The sequence below is a fragment of the Rhopilema esculentum genome, chromosome 17, assembly GCF_057945365.1.
Source record: "Rhopilema esculentum isolate cy_ngs chromosome 17, ASM5794536v1, whole genome shotgun sequence".
Classification (NCBI taxonomy): Eukaryota; Metazoa; Cnidaria; class Scyphozoa; order Rhizostomeae; family Rhizostomatidae; genus Rhopilema; species Rhopilema esculentum.
In genome coordinates this window covers 4,168,048-4,191,060 of record NC_142831.1, presented here as the reverse complement: position 1 = coordinate 4,191,060, position 23,013 = coordinate 4,168,048, and the positions used below count along the sequence as shown (strand labels likewise).

At 34.7% G+C, this 23,013-nt stretch overlaps 3 protein-coding genes across 3 annotated transcripts; all 3 read left to right on the top strand.

The window, feature by feature from the left end:
- The first annotated feature begins 80 nt into the window (after window positions 1–80).
- LOC135683434 (V-type proton ATPase subunit E) lies at window positions 81–6,030 on the top strand. Its single transcript, XM_065198684.2, has 9 exons — window positions 81–236; window positions 1,092–1,157; window positions 1,407–1,516; window positions 1,790–1,856; window positions 3,209–3,298; window positions 3,811–3,879; window positions 4,372–4,466; window positions 5,014–5,101; window positions 5,761–6,030. Exons 1-9 carry the CDS (start codon window positions 204–206, stop codon window positions 5,821–5,823), a joined length of 681 nt encoding a protein of 226 aa, XP_065054756.1. The 5' UTR covers window positions 81–203; the 3' UTR covers window positions 5,824–6,030.
- A 135-nt stretch (window positions 6,031–6,165) lies between these two features.
- LOC135683403 (uncharacterized) lies at window positions 6,166–12,086 on the top strand. The gene is made up of 6 exons (XM_065198649.2): window positions 6,166–7,304; window positions 7,877–8,155; window positions 8,883–9,016; window positions 9,594–9,807; window positions 10,533–10,636; window positions 11,372–12,086. Exons 1-6 carry the CDS (start codon window positions 7,256–7,258, stop codon window positions 11,573–11,575), a joined length of 984 nt encoding a protein of 327 aa, XP_065054721.2. The 5' UTR covers window positions 6,166–7,255; the 3' UTR covers window positions 11,576–12,086.
- Window positions 12,087–14,617: 2,531 nt separating this feature from the next.
- Window positions 14,618–21,784, top strand: LOC135683425 (uncharacterized). The gene is made up of 7 exons (XM_065198673.2): window positions 14,618–14,723; window positions 16,807–16,858; window positions 17,698–17,799; window positions 17,977–18,086; window positions 18,807–18,865; window positions 19,987–20,126; window positions 20,811–21,784. Exons 1-7 carry the CDS (start codon window positions 14,718–14,720, stop codon window positions 21,149–21,151), a joined length of 810 nt encoding a protein of 269 aa, XP_065054745.1. The 5' UTR covers window positions 14,618–14,717; the 3' UTR covers window positions 21,152–21,784.
- Window positions 21,785–23,013: the final 1,229 nt, after the last annotated feature.

Here is a 23,013-nt window from a genome sequence, read left to right as displayed (position 1 = left end):
AAAAATAGATTTATGACGTCATCGTCCACGAAATTCAGAGACCACTGTGGAGGAAAAAAACTTTGCGGGAGAAATCTCATGACCGTGAGAGGAGAAGTCACGCATGCGTTGGATGACCTCGAGGTGGAGTCATAAACACAGCTTCGAAACTGGTTGTTCTCTTCATCTTGTAATATTTTACAGTTCTAGTAAAGACGATCAAAATGGGGCTAAACGACGCAGAAGTGAAGAAGCAGGTATATAAATAATGCATTTTATATTCTTTTGCAAAGTCTTTTTTTTTAAGTTTTGGTAACGGTTTTCCAGCAGATGAAATGCTTTCAGCTAGGCCGTTTTCTCGCTCCATGAAGATCCGAAAATCTCACGTGAAACCCTGCTTAATTCCTCGCTAAAGCACTTAAATCTGGGAAAATTTTGGTAGTTGGAAAGTTCATTTTTCAATGTTCCGATTAAATGGATGTGTTTGCGTGCAATTGTAAAGTTGATATGTCTTAGCGTGCAATGCGATTGCGATCACGGATCACCATTCTTGATGCTGACGATACCAAACAAAGTTTGCTTGTTTATGTCCGAATTAAAAAAAAGAAAACACTATAGTATGAATAGAGTAAACATTTTATTTCGAATCCATCTTAAAGATGAACTGCTTTTGGAAAGGATCCTGTGATTTTTCAAAGTTTGGTTAACTAAACAGGAACGTTCATTTCATTTTTAGATTTTTTATTCGTTTAATTACTAGGTTTAATTACTAAGATTTGAAATTATTAATGCTATGACGTTGAAATTGCAATAGTCATGATATGCCATGTATTATAAAATCTGACAGTGCTGATTGCTTTACTGCCTGTTTGTATTTTTTCAAAAGAGTTACATGCCAGCAGCTTTTGCCATTTTTGTGGATCCAAAGAGAAATGCATAATTCCTGTCTTTTTTCCCATTGCTTATTGTCAAAAATAGTCTGTTCTTTTACTAGCTGATCGACAAAATTAAAGATTTGACGTGTGCTTTGTTTCAAACTGCCACTAGTGTAGATAGTATTTTTGAAAAAAAGGGCAATACAATCTGCTAATAAAAGAAATTGTTTTTCCCAGATTCAGCACATGATGGATTTTATCCATCAAGAAGCCAAAGAGAAAGCTGATGAGATTGAAGCTAAGGTATTTTGCTTGCTTTTTTGCTATTATTTTCAATGGCTTTGTTTTCTGTTGAAAAGGTTTTGATGTTTTTATGATATCCATGATGATTATTTACAAGTTTCTCATTCTCAAGCATTGTCATCATCTGTCTCTACAAAGTCAGAAAGTCTTCATTTATTCTCACTTTTCACCAGCATACCACTCTTCAATGATTGGTAATGAAAACATTTTTATGCATACTAAATAATTTGTTATTAAATTGATTTCCAGGCTGAAGAGGAGTTCAACATAGAGAAAGGAAGGCTAGTGCAACAAGAGCGTTTGAAGATCATGGCTTTTTATGAGAGAAAGGAGAAGCAGATTGAATTGCAGATGAAAATGTATGTATCTGAGACTGTCTTTCTGCTCGAAGCAAAAATATTTGCAGAAGGAGTGCCAACTTTTTTCCTTTCACAATTAAGTCTAAAGTCCATAAATTTTACTTTTTGTTGGATATTGAATTATTTCAGTGAAATATTTTTGATATATCCATAAGTATGATATCACTGTACTGACAGGCTTAATCATTTCTTGGTACTTTTTAAATTTATTAACAAAATGTTATTACATTTTTTTCAAGATGATAGTAAAAGCTTTTTATGTTTTGTGTTTAGCCAAAGATCAAACTTCTTGAATCAGTCCCGGTTAAAGATTTTAAAGTCTCAAGATGATCAAATTCAGGTAGATGCTTGAAATAATTTTTATAGATATGCAATTATGCTAATGAAGTTATATAATTAAAAGGCAGTCTGTCCCCTATTGTGCTGAAATTTATTTTCACGGGAGTGAAATTTATGTACCGTTGAGCTTGATCAATAATTAAATTATTTAAACCAATCAGAGACAACTTTGATTCCAGAGCTTTCGAATCAAATGGCTGTGTTTTTGTTTAAGTGAAGCTGTGACTAAAAAAATGTTCTCTCTGTTTGGTTTGTGTAACAGATATGTCAAAAGCAAAAGGAAATGCTTCCATTATCATCATTAAATTCCAGGTAGTAAATCTTCTTGCCATTTCTGATAGCTTTTTGCTCGCAGTTTCAAATGTCGTCCACTACCCCAGCTAAGCCAGCCGAAGCGAGCAGCCTACGCTGTTCAGGCAGGAAGACCATGTCATTTTTTCATATTGAGGGGACACTGAGGGAACAGACTGCCTTTCAAGAAATAAATTGGCAACTGTTGCTGTTATTAACAACAGTTGCCTTCATACAAGATATGATTTGATATAGTTCTTTAGACAATTCATCTCATACATCAATGAGAGATGTCACCTCAAAATCAAACAATAACATGCCCTCCTAATCACAAACAACGCAAACCTAAAGAAAAACCAGTATTAGCAGTTTACTAAAAAACTACAAAGACTGTGGTGATCAAGGGGCTAAAAAGTTTTTTTGGGGGGCTAAGCTACAAAATTAGAGAGCAAGGTAATTTTTTGTATAATTTTAGGAACACTTTGACATATTTTGGGAGACTGAGTCCCCTGAGCCCTCTTCCCTCCTTCCGCAGTCCCTGTACTAAAAAGAAACCACCAAGACAAAGCTTTTTGAAAAGACAAAAATTTATGTTGGACGAAAAGACAAAAATTTATATATATGTAGCTTCTCATACAGATAACAAATCTCTAGCTCAGTAACCCTGCCAATAGTCTCCATTTGGCTCCTATAGCAAAGTATTTGTTCATTCCTTAACATTCTCTGCTACAGTCCTGCAAGAAATTGTTAAGACAAATTACAATTTTTGAGATTTCTGACTTTGCGTTGCCCCTGAAAATCCAAATCCCCCAAAATGCCTTATATCAATTAAAGATATAGTCCTATCCTTTGTGCTTCAAAAACTTTAATTCACAATAAATCAGTGTACAATGGAAAGCTATTTTTGAAAAGAAAGAAAAACATCATTTTTTCTTGAATAGCCTTCACTATTGTTGGTGGGATTTTAGGTCCTCTTTCTCTCTCCACATTCATTCACAAATTGCTGGTTTAATTTTTTAACAATTTATTCATTTTTTCCAAAAACACAATTTCTTTTAATAGACACTTTTAGATGAAACAAGGAGCAAGTTAGGCCATGTTACAGATGATACTGCGAAGTACAAGAGTGTTCTAGAGGGGCTGATTACCCAGGTACGTATGCATATGCATGTGTTTTTTACTTGAGATTGGTTGAAAAAGCAATCAAAAAATAGGGACAGAAAGTAATAAAAAACATTATAATTTTGAAATGAAATTTGACAGGTGTAATATTCCAAGTGGAAGGGAGTTCACCCAAAAGTGAACTGCTGCTTGTTTTTTTGTGAACTGATTATCTTACAATAAGGGGCTACATACAAATAACAGCATAACAATACAAAGTAAAAAGGTCAACACTAAATGATGGTTCAATCCCTGTTGTAATGTCTCAAATTACAACAGGGACTCAAAAAACAGACATATTTTTTTAAATTGAGAAGTGAATTGAGTGATAACTACAATTATTGTCCAAAATTAAATTACAAAGATCTTTATTGCTCAATTGATCACCTTCTTGAGGGGCTTCCTTTCCTAACTTGTGTGGCATTCAGCTTCAATTAGGATTAGTACTGCATATTCCGCATGTAACAACACTGATTAATTCTATATTCTTTATATTTTATTAGGGACTTTTTCAAATTCTGGAGCCAACAGTAATTTTAAGATGCCGCAAAGCTGATGTCACTTTAGTCACGGTAAGCTTTACTTAACATTTTTAAGTTACTGTATTTTTAATGAAGTATGCTGACTAGGGTTACAGTTTATAGTATAATTATATTAGATTCATTTTGAACAAAGTCCATAGTTTATTTAGGTAATGCTGCTAATTTCAACTACCAAAAGGAACACATCTGCTCTGGAAAGTCTGAAGAATTGAGTTGTCACTTAAGAATGCAGAAATTGTTATGTTGGCAATGGCAGTTCAAATATTATTTGAGATCTGCCATGAAGAAGAAAACTTTTTCTCATTCAATTTTTTGCATGCCAACCAGATAAGATAATCAGGTCTGCATAGAATAGCCAACCTTATTGGTTCAAAGCATGGTTTTTATGTTTGCAGTGCTGATCTAGATCACATGTTTCAGACTGTCTAAACATTTAATGCTAGGAAAATTTAAAAGAAGTCAATATCAAGCCAAGATTATGTTTCATGAATTTTCTCTTTTATTTTCTTCATTTTGCTGCAGGAAACAAAAGATAAGGCTGTGAAAGTGTACAAGGAGAAGACTGGGAAAGACTGCAAAGTTGTGGTTGATAAGGAGAACTTTTTAGGAAGTGACTGGTAAGTTAAATCATTACACTTTTATTATATACCGTAATGCCTGGAATAAGTGCCCGGGCGCTTATTTAATTTTCAAGGCTCCAGGATGGGCGTTTATTTGAGGAAGGTGCTTAATTGAGGGGGGCACTTATTTAAGAAGTAGATTTGGGTACAAATTGTGTTCTTCATTGATCTTTTGTGTTGAATTGCTTTCCAGTTATGTTTTCATTGGAAATTCGAATAAGCACCCATTTCTGAAGGTTGAAGAATGGGTGCTTATTAGAGGGGACGCTTATCCAATAACTTTACCTCTAGGGTGGGCGCTTATTCGAAGGTGGGCTCTTATTTGAGGGGGGCACTTGTTCGAGGCATTACGGTGATGTAACTACATAACTATATTTAATACCCTTACATAACATATTAATTTCAAAAATTTTATAAGCTTCTTCAAGATGGAAGTAGTTTGCAAACCAAGCATTTGATTTTCAAATTATTTGAAATCATCATTTTTCTTTTTCACACCATATCATCCATCTTTATTGAAATTCTTTTTTTCTCCTTCCTGAAGTTCTGGTGGGGTTGAATTGATTGCCAAAGATGGCAAGATTCGAGTTATCAATACTCTAGAGAGTCGTCTTGAGCTTCTGAGCAGACAGGTAAGTTACAATAATTTTCTTTCATTAAAGTAAACATATTCATGTAAGTGAGAAAAAAATGTCTGTTGTTGGCCGTAAAGTTCTTGATTTTTCCCACCGACCCATCAGGGAAATTTGAAGTTCAAGCTTTTTGCTTTATATAGTTTGAACAATATTTTCGCCATTTGCAAAGGTCCCCTTGATTAAGACCTGGTCCCCTTGATTGGTCAATGGGAATCACTTCTGGAGAGGATTCTGAGACACAAAAGAGAGGTTACTTTGTACAATTTTGAGTCTATTCCAACTTAGAAAAGTAAAGTCTAGGATATCGTCAGTGGGAATCCAATTGATGCATGGCGATTGCAAGGTTTGTTGTGAATGTGTAGTGTATGTTCCTCCTGACCCTGACACTTTGCCCTAACGATAAAAGCCAATTTTTATTTCAAATCGATATAATCAATATAGGGCAGTTGTCTGTTAATCACATTAAGCAGGTAACGCGTGGTTGCATCTTAGAACCGAACCTATAGAACTATACACCAAAATGTATAACGCTCTGCCTTTGTGGCATCGATTACAATATGAGTGATACAATAGTAATTTCAATTAAAATTGATATAAGATAAATATTAGCCATCCTTTTACTAAAATTCTACATTATTCTTTTTCTGTCATTTCAGATGCTTCCAGAAATCAGAAATCGATTATTTGGGGACAACAAATCAAGGAAGTTCTACAATTAGAAATTATCACCTGAGCAAATCAAATAACTCTCGTGAATTTTGGAAATCTTATATTTATCTTTTTTATTTCAATGAATCCGTCAATCTTTATGCTAATCCTTTAAAGTGACTTTGAAATGTCAGTTCGTAAACAGTAAGATGACGATCAAGGATCTTGAAAAGTGTCTGAAAATTCTTCTATATATAAATTTTATATTTCAAGCAGAATTTTGTCTTACTTGATATTTATAATCCTTTTTCTTCGTGAGTGACGCCCAATTACATCACAGGATAGATTGTTGTGTGGTGATCAAAATATATTATTTGTCTAAAGTTTAAATTTCGATATTCCTTACTTTCACTAGCTAAGGAGTGAAAGAAGAAGGGCTTTATAAAGTATGAAATTTTCATTGATATCTTGAGACCCCGAAATTGTATAAATCTGTATGAAATTGTATGTTTTTGCTACTGTCAAATTTGCCAACAAAATTAGAAAGAAAGGCAGCATGAACCAAAACAAAATAGAGCTAGTGACAAGAAACTACGGTAGGAAACCGTGTAGTATTTCGTCTGCCACAATTCGTTAAACATTTAACAGAGATTCTTAAAGTATTCACAAAGTAGTTACCTTTTCAACTTCTTTTCCTTGGGTCAATATGCTTCTATTAGCATGTACTGTACCAAGAAATCTGAACAGTTTTTTGGCGGTACAGAACTTGAAAATGGCCTTGAAAAATGCTTTTTCCAAAGCCATTACAAAGAAATCTGTTTTCAGATTCATTCTAACTTTCCCATCAGTCAAAAAGTTTTGCTGTGCAAGAATTTTAGCTGTTGTTATAAACAATAATATTAAATTACACCTTGACTTGGCGTTGCCTAGCTTTTATATGTTTAAAAGCTTTGCTTTGCATAAAAATGCATTTCTTTGCCAAGGGGGGAATGCAAAACTTCCAGCAAAATGAAGCGAGTGGAATCAAAGGATCTGAGAATGTAGAAAAAAGGCCAACTGCGAAACCGTTGACAGCAAAGCAGATTTGAGTAGCACATCTTATCTTAACTGCGAAGTTCCTTCTCAGTCTAGTGATAACGGTTTGACCAGTTTGCTGGTTGTTGCGAAGAAATCCTTGCTAATGATGGTAAGAGATTAGATCTTTACCGGAAGTGTCCAATCGTGCGCGCTCAAGCGGAAAGCATGTAGCGGCTTCACTTCAGTTCTTCCTGCGCATTGCATTGGTTTCAATATGAATTTTTAATAAGGGCGGCTACAATTTTTATGAACATTGCATTCATCGAGCAAAATTTAATTGTAAACAGAAGCGGAAATTATTGGAAATATGCTGTAGCTGGTTATACAGAAATGATAATATCAAGACGTTTCCAAAGATGTTACTATGATTGCCTTTTAAAAATGATTTTGAGCGAGTATCTTGAAATATGAATAAAGAATGTCCAGATGATTCTGCAAATACTGTTTTTCATGGAAGCTGTAATCCAAATTAAAGGTTAGTAAGTGAAATCTCTCGCTGATTTATTTTCTAGACCTGTGCACAATTTTTACACAATCTGCTTTGCAAAGAAATTGATTTTTATGAAATATAAGCATCATACCGTACCACCATGACTGCTTTCAAAGCGTCAAAAAGATTATCTCTAAAACAGTTCATGTGTAAACAACGTTTTTTCTTTTCAAGGATCCTTTAGTTGAATTTTGTCATTCCCCAACTCATGATTCGATCATTCATGGTGGATTTTTTTTATTCAAACGCTGGTAAGTTTCATAAAAGACGTGCAGCGCAAACAGGGACAATGGAATTGTAACTAAAAAACTGTAGTGTTTCCAGGAATAACCCTGTTTAATCATCTCCATACCAAATAAATTTTTCTAAATTCTGTGTTTTAAGCCGCTGTCATCATTTGGAAATAACAATAAAAAACCATTGATTCAGGAATTCATTAAGATGCCCATTTATTTGCACCAGCCTATGTTGTTTCCTTTTCCGTGCCTTAAAATATTATGATTTGATCAGCGCAATTTAAATCAATGCCTATTCTTTATGATTCCTCTATATTTTAGCTTCACTAGAATGGCCTTTAGGTACCTATTCACTGCCTAGGCCCATAACTGGATGCCCTCCCGACTGGAAAGAAGGGATGAGATACCAAGATTCAGAAAACGTCTTGAATTCCAATGGTCGATCAGAATCTTACCATTTAGCAGGCACTGTCAATAAGCACGGTGTCAGGCAGGAATTTTGCACCAAATTTGATTCAAATGATGGCACCGGGGATTGGCCCACTGGACAGTATTGTATATATCGTTATGGACCAACATGTCCACAGGGCCTAATAGAAGGTGGGAGTTGGCTAATTTCATTTCAATTGGAATTTATATGCAAATCTTTTTTACTACTATCATTTCCAAGAATTTCTATGAAAACGTATAGTTTTTAATGGAAAGAACTTTTGACACATGCAACATTTAAAGCCTGATTATGAACCAAGTAACGGCAAGGATCGTGGAGCATAAAACAGATTGAGGGTGCTAAAACGTTTTAGGGGGCTTAACATGCTAAAAACCAGAGCAAGACAATTTTTTGCATAGTTTAGAGTATACTTTAGAACTAATTGTAGGTGCTAGAGCCCCCTTAGCCCCTCCCCCCGCTTACACGGTCCCTGAGTAATGGGACACATAAAACAGCTTGCTTGAATTACTTACCAAGGCTGTAGCAATGTTATAATATCCGATAACGTTAAAGCAGTAAACAAAAATCTGTATCCTGCAGGCAGAAATGCTAGACTTACACTGATAATTGGCAAACCTGTTCGTTGTCATGAGCATAGTTGAAAATTCTATTATAATCCTAATATTCCTATTTGATATTGGAGTAGGGCTTGGGGTGTAGCAGCCCACTTCGTTCTAGACCTTTTTTGAAGGAGAATCATGCATCGTTATATAGGTATTCAATGATTTATAGATATGTAGTCTTGGAAATTATTTAGCCTCCCTTTCGCAGTAGTCAGCCTCCACTTCGGAGAATTTCTGGTGCAACTCCTTGTTATCATGTCGATTTTTGTTGCAGGTTGGATTTTTTGGGATGATGAAAATGACGAGATGATCGATTCAGAAAGCTTGTACCAAGGCTACGTTCCTGCGGGCATCTATGAAAAAGACACATTGATATACACATGCTGTAGAACAGATGGGGACAAAAAGGTTTGTACTCACTCTGAATTCTTGCTCTACATAAATTGGCGTCTCCCATTCTTGTTCGATACGATGACTGTATTTTGAAAAAGTTTTACCTATGTACCTTACCCATAAACTCGACTCCATTTCGTTCTTTTGATAGCAAGATCGAAAGTTTCGATATTCGCTCTTGCTTAAAAATATTGAACAAGGAACATTAAACGGAAATTTCGTCCAATATAGAATATATGAAGCAAATTTATCTGCATAGAGCAAATAGGGTGACGGTGATGTAAGCTGATGCCCCAGAGAGACTATACAATATATGAAATTTGATTGGTCAACTTAGATAAGGTCACGTGAAATCCTCTTGACTATAGGAATTTTATATTGCTGGAGTGAGCGCCGAAGTATTTTTTCTATTGCTTTTGGTATAGCTCTAAATACGACATGAATATAACTGGCGTCTATTTCCTTCTAGCTGTGGTTTGAAACATTTTTTCGTATTCAGTGTATGGAAAATTCAAGAGACTTCCTCTACACGCGATTCAACTAAGCTAATAAAACATTAGAAGCGTGTTCTTATTTTGATTCATCTTTGTAGGTACCCATATCCCTACCATTGGCACAACCATTTTATCTGCTTGCTTTTGGATCTTCTGAATGTCAAACAGTTTCTGGTGCAAGATCTTTGTCGGAATTTATCAAATGGGATGATGAAGATAAAGGAAACAGAAATGACAATAGCCGCATTGTTCCTTACGACGTCAAGAAGGGACGATGGAACACAAAGATTTACTTCTGTTATTACGAATTTGGTAAGAAATATTGTGCTACATATGTTTGTCTATACAATGAAACTCCAAGGTACAGTGAACAACTGTATGGCCCGAATAGCTGTCCGAATGGGGAATATGTCCGTTGTCCGGAAATTAATTAGAGTAGGCTTTGATCGTAGCAGAAAGTTCGGGCAAAATTATTTGCTGCCTCCCCACTGTTTAATGTCGTGAAAAATTTCCATTCCTTTGCTTGTTCTTACCCCTTAACTTTTGACAGCCAAATGCACTTTTTTATGATTTAAAAAGCCTCCTTTGAAGTTCCTTTGAAGTTACTTTTCCTCCATTTTGATTGTTCATCTCTTCGATTCCCCCTTCAGAAACGTACAGTGAGTTGTTAGGGTTTTACATCACCATAGAGCGGTAAGGTCATGACATCAGCGAAAACTATTTTTAGAATTCAACTTGAGCATATAGTCCAAAGAACACCAAAAGATACCTCTAAATGTGCCAAATCGTTTGTATCTAGTGCGAATTGCCTTAAATTGCCAAATTAGCACTGGCTCTTTACCCATCAAATCTCAAATAAATTTATGAACCAAGCAAAAATAACAAAAATTCGTCAGCAACCTCCAATCTTTTATTTTCCAGATCTCTCGTGATCTGTGGCAGATATAACAGATATTGCACATTTAATGGTATCCAACCGTTGCTCATATGCTTAATATTTTCCAGTTGTTCCATTTTATTATTGCGTTTTGTTACAGGTGGATGTGGAGTCAACGGGGCAGTGTGTACAAATTCAACTGATCACGATGATACTCAAGCGGCCAAGAGTGCGGTTGTTGACATTAGTTCAAAGAGAGCAGATGTATGTTCCTTTGTTTTGCAAACTTTTTGCTAAGTTATAATGACACTCATGTTAGCAGAGAAGAGAAAGGCAAAAGTGTTTAGACTTTTTAGCTCACTAACTAAGGGGAACATTGTCCCTCCAGCCCAATTGGCCTATTGTTTATCTTCCATTTTTTATAACAATAGTCTTCCGTCCACCTCTTTATAAAAACAAAGGCTCGATCCCAACTCCTAAGATGATTTCTCTTAGAAAAGGCCATGTAAATAGATCCAAAGCGCTCACCATTTGTATTTCTTGCCTGATTTCTTTTGTGTCTTGATATTGTTGAAAGAATCAATTATTTACTCCTGTACTTCCAGAATTGTCAACTCCCACATTTTCTGTGCATTTTTATAACTTGTAAATGTTTCCTTGTCTGTAGACTACATTAGCAAATTCTAGCAATTTTGAGACCAGTTTCAATGTTAGCCTGACCTGGTCTTATAGGCTGAGCTTTGTGTGAAAACCTTCTTTATTGTAAAATCAGCAATCTCTGTCACAAAAAATAATATACATTCTCGATGCGATTCACTTCAGCTAAATAGATGTTTTCAACTTTTTGCCGTTATGTTGTTGTTATTGCCCAATTTTTATTCGAATAAGATATTTTTGTTTGTGTTTCCATTAATAATTAACTTAATTCCCCAACACTAGGTACAAAAGGTACATTAAGTAAGGGTAGCAAAATATGAAAACCCACATTTTCTCGTTTAGCTACCTGGGTTTGCTACGACGTCAAAGAGCTCATCTGGAATGGCCGTTGCTATTGGAAGCTTTGTTGCTGGTACAATTTGCGGAACAGCAGGCTTGATTTTCGTTGTAAAACATTACCTAAACAAAAAGGCTGGTGGAAATGAGGGAGGAATTGATGACGATGAGGAGGAAGAAGTCATTCCCATGCCGGATGAGATATGGTAGCCTCCTTTTGAAGCTAACTCGTATTCAACGAAATATTAAACTTCAAAGAACAATTTTTGCAAAGAAATATGATGCAGACGACTTCTAAGCTTTTTTTGAATTTGCAAAGCAACAGTGGAAACTGGATCCCATTTCTGAACAAATTTATTCACCGTAAAATGAACGGTGCATTTCTTATTTACGCCGTCAAGTTTGTATGTAGATAATTGCATTGTAAGTGGCTGAATTTATGAAATGATGTCATCATGTTCAATCGGTAGATAGCTGTTTGCAGTCATAAACACGACGAACTTTCGTCTCAGTGACGGATTCATTGTTGTAGCATTGTATTTAGAATTAGACTGGATCTGGAATGTATATATATAATATCATATAGTCTAGTTTATATCATTGCTGTAGAGTTTATTTACAATCGCAAGCACTTTTCATATATTTTACTAAAATTTTATCGATTACCGATTCTTTAGTTTTCCTTTCGATACATCCTTGCCGATGCTTACTGACAATGTAGATTCTGCATTAACCGCACAGATTTATGTTTTTTTCACTAATACGTGACAAATTAAATGAACTCATCTTACCTAGAAGTTTAAGCCAAAAATTGCGACTCTTTATTTTTTTTGCTTAACAATTGATACCTGTCAGAAAGACGTGATTTTAATTTCTAGACTGTGTTTTAAAAAATTATTACAAATTCTCAAAGCAATGGAACTAGCAAAGAGGTTTATTATATGTTGATGATCTCTTTTGTTGGACTTCAATCAATTCTCCCTGATCGTGCACGTTTTAGATGAGACCCAAAAGCTGGGAGCCATATCAGCTAGATAAAACAGATGCGCTAGTCATCGCTTGATGATTGGCAAAAATTCAGTAAAAATTATCTAAGATATTTGCAAAAGATGTTACGAAGGCAGGCAGCAGCAAGAATCTAGCTTCTATTTTGTTTTGAAATCTTGTTTTCATAACAAGAATATAAGCTGGAACATTTTTTTTATTTACATCACATAGAGTCTTCTGTGATTTGTGGTCAAATTTAATCTTACTTTTTAGCGAACCTTACATTTTCTTTCTGCCTCCCTGCAACTTGTTGTATTGCCACTACTCTGATATTTTTCTCTTTTTGTTTTTCTTATTTCTAAAACTAAGTTTGAATATCTAGGCTCCAGTACATTTCCATATGCTCCGATTCTGTTGACTGTTGACTGTTGCCTGTAGGTCTTTCGATTCTTTGTTACCTTGTGAGCGCTCACTTTCACTCACCTTCAGTGAATAGCTATTGATGTAACTTCCTAGGTGAGCCGATTGTTAACGAAATGCCCCTAAATCAGCTTTTTGTCTGTTTGGAATGACAATAATTTTCAACCAACTCTTTAGGTGAATCTTCATCAGTACAACGACCCTTGCACAGCCTGAGTTCTTTGCGCACTTCAATTGCATATGTGATCTAAAATGTCATTACCCCTTCCAGGTGAGATGCGTCTAATTATTGTTTCTGTTTCCTCTCTTTGTATCTTGTTTATTCACCAAGTTTTTCTCCTCCATGTACGCTGTATCATCTTTAATCACTGAGAGGTACAAAATTTTTTGTATATATTTGTAAAAAGGCAATGTTCCTTAAAAGGTCCCCCAGAATTTGATTATACAAACCTGTGTCTTCCATAGACTGACTTACGGTTAGCTAAAGTAACTTTTCAGCGATAGGATGTTGAATAACCGCTTGATTCATAGTGAAAGATAATAACAAGCAATAAGAAGAATAAACTAATGCAAGTTAGCCATATGCCTTGAAGCTATCAGGGAAAAAATAGGTAAGGCTGTTTTAAAAACAGATTGTGATTAACGCATGTTGAAAGACAAAGGTGGGAATAAATAGTCATCATTGTTATTTTTTTTTACAATAAAGCTTGTAGGCCGAAATAGCCCATCGCCAACACAATTACTATACTTACAAATTAAAATAATTACAAATTAACAATAACTCTCAGAAAACAGCAACAGCTAATACGAAGATAAACAGATGAAAAAATGATTATAAGCTAGAAAGTTTACGTTACGAGGATATGCACATAAAGGACTTCCCAAAAGATTCCCGTGATTCAAAAGCCAGCGATGTAAAATAGCTATTGATATCAGACAATCCGTATCTTCTTGACTCAACAACCAAATAAACTTATCACAAAGGTCAAGGCATGATTATTTGGGGAATTTTGAATATGTCATAGATAACAAAAAATTCCTAGCAGTCTCGTAAAGGGGACAAACTGATAAAAAACGAATTTCGTCCTCCACAGCAGTTTTATTAAAAGATTGTAAAGGACTGAAGAACAGTGTGCTAGAAATTCAAAAACTCTAGCAACATTGTCAAAGCAGTTATTCCATTTAGGGGGAACCCATGAGTATTTTTAGTAGAGTGTGCAAAATCTGATTCAACAGCGATCTTCAGGGAAAGGCAAACAGAGCTCTCCTTCGTTGTTAAAAAATTGCAAGGGCAGCCCATCCCTTTACATGTACCCCCCTCTAAACAGTTGCAAAGATAGAGCAAGTACCCGTTGGGATATCTATCTGTCGTACTTTGTTCTCTTCTCGCTACTAAACCTTGAGATGTTTATGACACCTTGTGTTATAGTTGTTTGTTTAAAAAGCAGCAAACTTAAAACGAATGCTATAATGACATTTAAATTTCCAAATTCTGCATTAGTTTGTTTGAAAGCCAATGATGCTCAATGGCCTTGACCTGGGGCTCGGTCACCTATTCAACCAGCAGGTCGCTGATGCGTGAGCCGAAGCTCTTCATGATATGGCCTAGGCAGGAGGTTTTGTTCTTTTCAACGCCGCATTCTGACTTAAACTTTTATTTTTCTGCCAATGGTAATACCATTCCTTTCTTAGCATCTTCGCTTGGGAAATATCTTACGAAAAATTTAACTTTGCTGGCCTTTTCGTCTTTCAAATACTCTTCCAGTCGCCATTGGACAACTGCCTTGGGTCCATTATAACGACGGGTAGCCCTTTATGCTTGACCAGACGTCACTGCCCTTTTGATCTTGTGAAATGACTCCTCTCTCAATGTGATCACACGTTGTAAATATTTTTGTTAATGCTCGAGCCTGGATCGTAACGTAGGCCATCCTTAAACACGAAAATGGAGGTAAGAATATCATTTTTCTTTGCTAAAATAGCTTTTACTGAAATTCGATATTGATAGCGTTAATTTAATAGCATTTTTATAAGCAATATTTTGCAGCTGTTTCTCTTTAGTTAGAGGTGCAGCATTGGCAAGCATCGATGCGAATGCCGCCAAACTTTGTGATGCTTGTTGCGTAATGCTATTTTCTATGATATCCGAAAATTCATTTAAAGAATAAGAATTAAGAATTTATAGAGTGTTTGGAATACAGATTCGCTGCAATATATTCTTGATCGCTCATCTTTGTACATGGTTTAATGCAAGAGAAAAACTTGAAAGACTGAGACGATCTGTTATGAAGGCGTCACAGACTGTTACTTTTGTACCTTCGTTTTTTCAATCTTTTTAATCTTTTGACAGGATCCTATTACAGATAGGGTTATAGATTTGTCAAGTAATATGGGCTACTATTTTTCAAATTAGAAGCTAAACATTTCATCTCGTGCCCTGGTATAAACCAATTTCAAGTAATGTCTATCAAAAACTTTACGTGACTCGTTTCAAAACTCGAACAATATTTGAATCTTTACTTTAAGGATGCTGACAAATATGTTTAACCTAAATATCTAGACGAATCAAACAAGCTTTGCAAACACAGAAGAACATAGCAAATTTTGAATGCTTTTTCTTATAGATTCTGCGATCATATTACTTAAACTATTATTTACAGCAAGGTTATTTTTCCTGATTGTGTTCAGGAATAGCAATACCCTCTTTTCAGACCTTGACAGTGCACTTGGATTGTATGTTGCCCGAGAGACATCATGGCCAATTGCATGTCAATGTGTGTATTTTGCAAAAAGACAGATTTGTTTTTTCAAAATAACATTGCGTTTAACAACATTAGCCATCTTATGATCATTTCGAAAAAATGCCTTCAAAAAAGCTTTGTGCTTTTAAGAATATCTTCTATTTGTCTGTACTATCACAATATAAGGTGACAAAAAGTCACGATTAAATACAGTGCTTCTGGGGTACTGAACAACACCTTCTCTAATTCAATAGGGCACATAGAGACTTTGATGTTGTTGAGATGTAGTCACTTCTTTCAATTCATCTGAATAAGGTTTAGCTATATGGTATAAGTGTAAAGACGGTATTCGTACACATAAATATAATAACAATAATAGTAATAATAATAATAATAATAATATAAAAAAAAGATTAGACCAAATTGGAATCTGAACAAAGATTGAAACCATGCAGACCACCGCGTTGCTGAACACAGCCAGGATCATAAGGAAAGTCTTGGAGCTCTAAGGAGGCTTGTTGCCACTGGACCTTCAAGAAATCCACCAATGACGGTGTGAAATGAACTCATAATAACAAAAATAATAATGATAATAATAATAATAAAGATAATAATACGAATATTTCAACAGGATAAAAGCTTCAACATAAGTAACGCTGTTTTCAATGCTTGTCCTGCTAAAAAGAGAAGAAAAGAAATGTCAAAAGCCTAATTTACTATTTCATAACTATGAACGTGTTAAAAGTTCATGATGAATTTTAAAAGCCTAGTTTATCAAAGCTACTTCATTTCAAAAATAGATCCAGTTTTTCCTTAAAAACCTTTTTGTTAATATAGTAAGTGTCTAGATTGTAGCGTCTTTGTTGCCCTGTAACATATTCCGATACAAAAATGATGTTACTGAAATTTTATATAATAAATATCTAGCCCGGGTTATACTTTGGTGGTTTTTAAAATTGTACTGTGTCAAAGCAATGATGCATTGCGGAAAATATATATTTGTTTCTTCTATTGTACATCAAAAGCTGTTTTGGCATACTTGTAATGGCGCGTGTGGGGTTCATGAATACTGCAAATAGACGGCATTCCAATCAAAATCTAAGATCAAGAAATGAATTCAAAAATATTCTAATGCTTTTTTTTCATTTCTTTACAGTTCTTTTGAAAAGAGAGAATAGCGAATATATGAGGCATTTTTTAATTGCCTCGATACCTTTTAAACACCTCACGCCACTCAAAATAGTTAAAATACTCTTTCTGCTCAATAAATGCTATACAATTTTTTTGCTATAGGCCTTTCGCAGCCACAAACTCTTAGCTGTCCTGGTGCTGTTATCCATTAGTTGTAAGTATTTTAACTTCCGATTCTTATAACGCAATAAGATCTAAGTCTACTTCTTCAGATTTTATATCATTACCGAGGAGCGTTATATTATTTCATGATAATTTTCTACTGTGTATCCTTATATCTCAATCTAATGGTATTTCGTAAACCGTGTTCTTTGCTTTAGATTCCATAAATATACTAAAATGCGTGCGGTACAATATGATGCTATGATAACGATTAATGTAAGTAAATTGTACCAGGAAAAATGTGTCACTTGATAACGGGCTATGCTCGAAACGTCATTAGTTATTTTAGAAAAAAATTTTCCTGGTACAGTTTACTTATATTGATCGTTATTATTTCTTTGCATTAGCTTTGCAATAAGTACTTTTTTTCTTGAGTTGATTAACAATGATAAATAGCACATAAGAGAGATGCCAAACTCATGCATTGGCGACATGAATAGTGTTCATCATTGTGCATTCAAAATATAAAATTAAGGCCATGATCTTCACAGTAAATTTAATTTCTCCATTTTCCATGATGAATGTTTATAATTATAAATTCCTTAGCCAAATTTGCGTGTAGATAGAGTGTGGAAATGGGGTGTGAACGACCCCTTGGCTGACAAACAATTATATCATGATAATATGCACTACAGCAAAAAATGACTTTTTTTCTGAGGAAAGACCCTTGTTATAAACTTTATGGGTATAGACTTCAAGTCTAAGAATCTGCTTGAAAATAGATTCACCAGTTCAACACAACAGAAGCTTTCGTTTATTTCAAAAGGAATCTCGATGTTTCCGGAAAACGTTTAATAAAGCTAGAATGATTTTGCGTTGCTTCGTTTCCAGACCTCGCTGTTGATGCAGATAAACCAAAACCAACCAAAAAACCAACAACACCAAAGGTTACGACGCCCAAACCTACAAAACCGCCAACACCACCAGCTGAAGGTAAGTAAACCAGATACAATTTTCATTTTAAAACTAGCCATTTTTGCACAATATTCCGCCTAATTTGATTCCTTAACCTTTCAATATCTGTATGCTGAGTCTCATATTTGCTGTATTTAAATAAGCCAGAGAGTTTAGACTAAATGATGAATTTTTTCTCTTCTTTATCAATGGTAGGAAAAGACTATTACGTCACATTGAAAATTCTTGGGCAAGAATGCAGTGCTGATTTAACCAATGTTGCAAGTGCAAAATTCCAGGAACTCAGAGGAAAACTCTACGATGCTGTAAGCAGACTCCATTCTGTTTTTATTATCCATTCATTCTATATAGCTGCATAATCTTATTGTTAAATACAGTAAGAAACTTAACAATAATAGTAAAATATGAAGATATAACCGAAAAATAACAAAATGACCCAATCTAAAAACAGACATCTATAAGATCAAATATGAAGAAAAAACAAAAAAATAACATGAAGGAAAATATTTTTTATCTTTGTTGATAATGTCGAATACTGTTTTTTCGTGTTAGCCCTGAGTCTGTATATAAAGAAAAAGAGCATCACTTGCCTCTAGATGAATAAAGTGTTCTGCTTTATCTCCTTTCTTATTTTGATGTATTTACTCAAGTCATAATCAATCAATTCCTCTTTATTCTTTATCACTTCCTCAAACATCATCTTATTCATCACACTTTCTTTTTTACTTTCTATGCATTAAAATGTACCTAGACTACAATACAGGACGCCAGATGCCTTATTATATCGTGGTACCATTTACAAACACACCTTGCATATATGTGCATCTTACTTCGTCACAAAATCGATTTCAATAAACAAAACAGTTAATATCTTGTGTATGTTTTTAAACAAATATCTTATGTCAATATTAATGTTCCAAAGATTTCTTACAATGTAATACGTCTTTTAGCATTTGTTTGCTCAAATATTGATATGATCCTTTTCTACAAGGAAAATATGCATTTAGCCATAATTTCTATTACAGACCCTTCAAATGTACGCAAACTACGATTATTATCAAGATTTGCTTGCACTAAGCTTCGAGTAAGTTTTACGTTATAGTACTCATTTGTCTTCATCTTCATTCGCAACTACATCTCCGAAAGCTACGGCAAGCTTGCTAGCTAATTGTTTACAATATAATGCTAGTTTTTAGTTGACACCACTAGGAAATTGATAGCTACGTTAAACATAAACAAATGTAACAAAGAGTAAATGCCTCAGATAGAGTTGCAAATAAGCAATGCTCAAAGAATGGACACTTTCAGGTATGCAACGAACATTAAGTTACAGGTTTGCAATGAACAACAAATACTTATAAAGAGCGATGCATAAAAGAAAGAGTAATGAAACGGTTTTTCGCTTTTTATGCATATCCTACCTTTGTCTTTATCTAGAAAATCTATTTCTATTAGAAATCAAGAGAGGAGGATTTTTGCTAGTTATGTAGAATATATGAAATGGTTAGAGAAAATCTATAATCATTAAGTATAATTTAAAAGATGCTTTAGATTAATACGATGAAATAGGATCAACAGATAAATGACACAAAAATGGAAAATAAAGACATAAATAAATGAAGACATGTTTCTACTAAATAAATGTTTAGGGATAAGGCTGTTAGTTTCTGATTGATTTCTGGCTGATGTTTTTAAGAAAAAAACTTGGTTACATGTATATAAGAAAAATAAATAATGACATGAAAAATATTATGTTCTTAGACATGGATATAACCTTTTCACTGTGAAACTCTCTTGTTTTTCAACCACCATGTATCCCGTTTGTTATATTGTAGCAACTTTCTTGCTTAACAAGGGATCGTGAGGTATCAATATCCATAGCAAAGATAAAATTTCATGTTGATGTTGAATTGAAGTACGTTGTTCTATGAACAGATAGGCTTAGGCCTCGCAGAAGTTTTTTATGTCCTGCAGTTATCATTAAAAACCAAAGAGAAACTTTATACCAAGAGAACGTTTCAAATGTTTGCTTTTTGAAAACCATTTTCAAGTTCTGTACGGTCCAAAACCGTTCACAGAGAAACTTTTAGTAAATAAATATCTGTAGAATGGAGTAAAATTTTTCTTAGCTAGTCCCTAAAAGAATCTTTGAATGAAAGGATAATTTTGTCGTCATCGTCATTTTTAATTCTTTATTTGATTCAGGTGTACTGAGGGAGGAATTTTGGCACACTTTGCCATTCGATTCACAAAGAAGGCAAAAGGCCACATGAATATCTTTTCCCAAGCAGTTCAAGCTGGCAAAATTGGTGAACTTGAGATTCAACCAAGTTACATTGAAGTCAGTAAGTACTTCTTGTTTTATTGCGCTTGACTGACTTCCACTATCGATATGCAAGTACAGGTACCAGTTTGTGCTATTCACATGACCGAGTATGTGTAAGCTATAGAGGTGAGATAAAATCCTGGACCAACTGCAAACACATAACAAAAGTTACAGACGTAGGTTTCATTCAAAGAATTGGGAGAGTGCAGCAAGGGAATGGCACCTTAACCCACATTGAGGGACCGCGAAGCACAAAGCAGATTGAAGGGGTTGAAATATTTGGGGGGCTGAATCTGTTAAAAACCAAGAGCAAAGCGTTTTTCTATGGTTTCAAACACATTTTACGGTGCCTTAACCTCGCCCCCTTTTTAGATTATTAGCCTTTATAATCAGTAGTTGAGATTTGATTTGAACTATTATATGACAAACCGTACAAGCAGCTCTTATAAAACGGGCCGTTTATTCAAATTCAACTTGATAAAGAGAAACGGCACATTTTTGGTCTTGCAGTGCAATTTTTGAATGATTTGCAAAACCTTGTGGGGAATCGATTCTGATGCTCTTTTTTATATGCCAAGTCATCAAACAACGCCCTTGTCCTGTCACAAATACAGAATAATTATGTTATACTTTTAACTCTGGTACTTTGCTTCCGTCACATGTTACTCTACCTTCATAAACATCATTCCTTTTCTTCTTCTAGCCGACCTCGACCAGAATCTCCTCGTCGGAGGAGCCCCAGCCGGAGCAGCTTGTATGGGAGGATGCCCACAGACCTGTGCCCCAGCATGCGATGCATCATGCTGCGGAGGTGAACAAGGAAACGAGCAGACCATTTATGTCCCAGTTCCAATGGCCCAACCTATGCCACCTCCACCACCACCCGCACCAGCCGGCTGTGCAGTAGGATGCCCCTCTACATGTGCACCAACCTGCACACCAACTTGTTGCTTCGTACAAAAGAGATGGCTCGCAAAAAAGGCTAAGGCCCAGACAAAGAGCAAAGTCAATCCCGTCAATAGAGTATTCCGACCCCAATTCTAAACTATGGACATATGACTTCACGATGTTCCAAAATGTAACTTTTAATATCAAGTGATTTTCAGGACTATTCCATGTACATTTGGAAATGGCATAGTCTATAACAATATGATTTGATAAAAAGACAGTTATAAATTCCCCTTGACTTTTGCAAATAACCCACCCTAGCGTTTCATTTACACAAACCACTGTTTTGTGTGTCAGATATAGAGTTTGAAAATGTCATCTAAAATGCAAAAGTAAGACTAAAATCTGTTGGCTCCTTCACATTTCAAATAACGCAGCCGATGATCTCATTTATAGAACGAACGAGTGAACAGACACTGAAAGCCTTCTTCTTTCCTCTTAGTTTCATAATTCTTAGAATCTTCTTCTGAATACAAAACAGTGGCAATTTGAAATATTTTCTCCAACTTCTTTTGTTTATGAACTTTATCATACTTGACTTTTCATTTTGGAAAAAGCACTGTTTATAGTTTTATTGGAAGATCTTGACTTTGTACTTACCCATGTTTGACAAAGACAGTAGCAAAGGTCAAAGGCCAATTGATAAAAGGTGAAAGGCCAATGACGTAAATTGTTTGTAAATCTTAGGATTTTGTTCGGTATTGTTCGTTTTATTTTCATGTAGTGAAATGTGTGTCTTCTTTCTATTTGTTTTTCTGACAAATGTCATATTTTACCATCAATCGTATTTCAGTGAGCATCCGATTTTATCTTTAAACTTTCCCATTAACAATTTTACTTTCTAGAAACTGTCTAGAAAAATTAACAATTTTTCTTCTTTATTTGACAGTTAAGCTGTCAAAGACTTTTTCACATAGGCATATTTGCAAAGAAGGCTTTTTCAAGCACTCCTTGCACTAAACTGATCATTATTTAAAGACCCGTTACTTCTGCCATTGAAAGGTTTTTGGTTGTGAACCTGCAAGTATTATTATAACCAAAGCTTTATAAACAGTATGAAAACTACACACTATATTGTAAGAATAGATTTTACAAGAAATATAAAGGCTAAAAACAGGTAGAAATTACGATTTGATAAAAACGAAAGCAAAATTTAATTTTCATTACAATTTGACTATTTAATCACATGAGCTATTTGAGCCAACAGACAAGCGTGAATTAAATGCAAAAAATTGAGAAACACACGACATGCTTTATTATGCTATCACGTTTCGTTTTCTACAATGTTTTCGTGATGAATTTTGATCTTTGCTCACAAGAATGATTTTAGGCTCAGAGTCACGAATTTTTAAGAATATTGAGAATTAGCAATAATTAGGGTATTCTTATATACAAAAGTTTGTATGACAGAAACAGCATGTGTATAATTTTTACATGGCAAAGCTTTGAATTTGTCTATATCAAAGTTTTGTTCACTTTGCATCTATTTTAGACAGATATGAGAAAGAATCATTTGAATAAAAGGGCAAAGAAAAGCGTTCAAAAACAGAAATCTAATTAATTACCTCTTTCTGCAGAAATTCTCAGCTACCTTGATGTCAAAGTGGCCTAAGTGGTGACCGTTACGATTAAAGGGACAGTTATCTATTTTTACATGTTACCAGAATCAAGCTCCTTTTCCGTAACATTCCATGGCATGCTCTTTTAAAACACTTGGTGTGCCACGCTGTGTTTTGTTCATATCTTTAATGGTTGTGATGGTATAAATGGTAAATTGCTTTCCAACTTCAAAAGCTGGGTGCTTTGCAAAATCGAACAGCCATAGATCATCCATTCTCTCTGCGATTAAAAAATCTTTTACAAAATTTACGAAATTGCAACTTTCCCTGTCATCAGATGATCATGACTGAATTATCAATATGAATGATGTATTTTTTATCAACTTGAACGAAAAATTC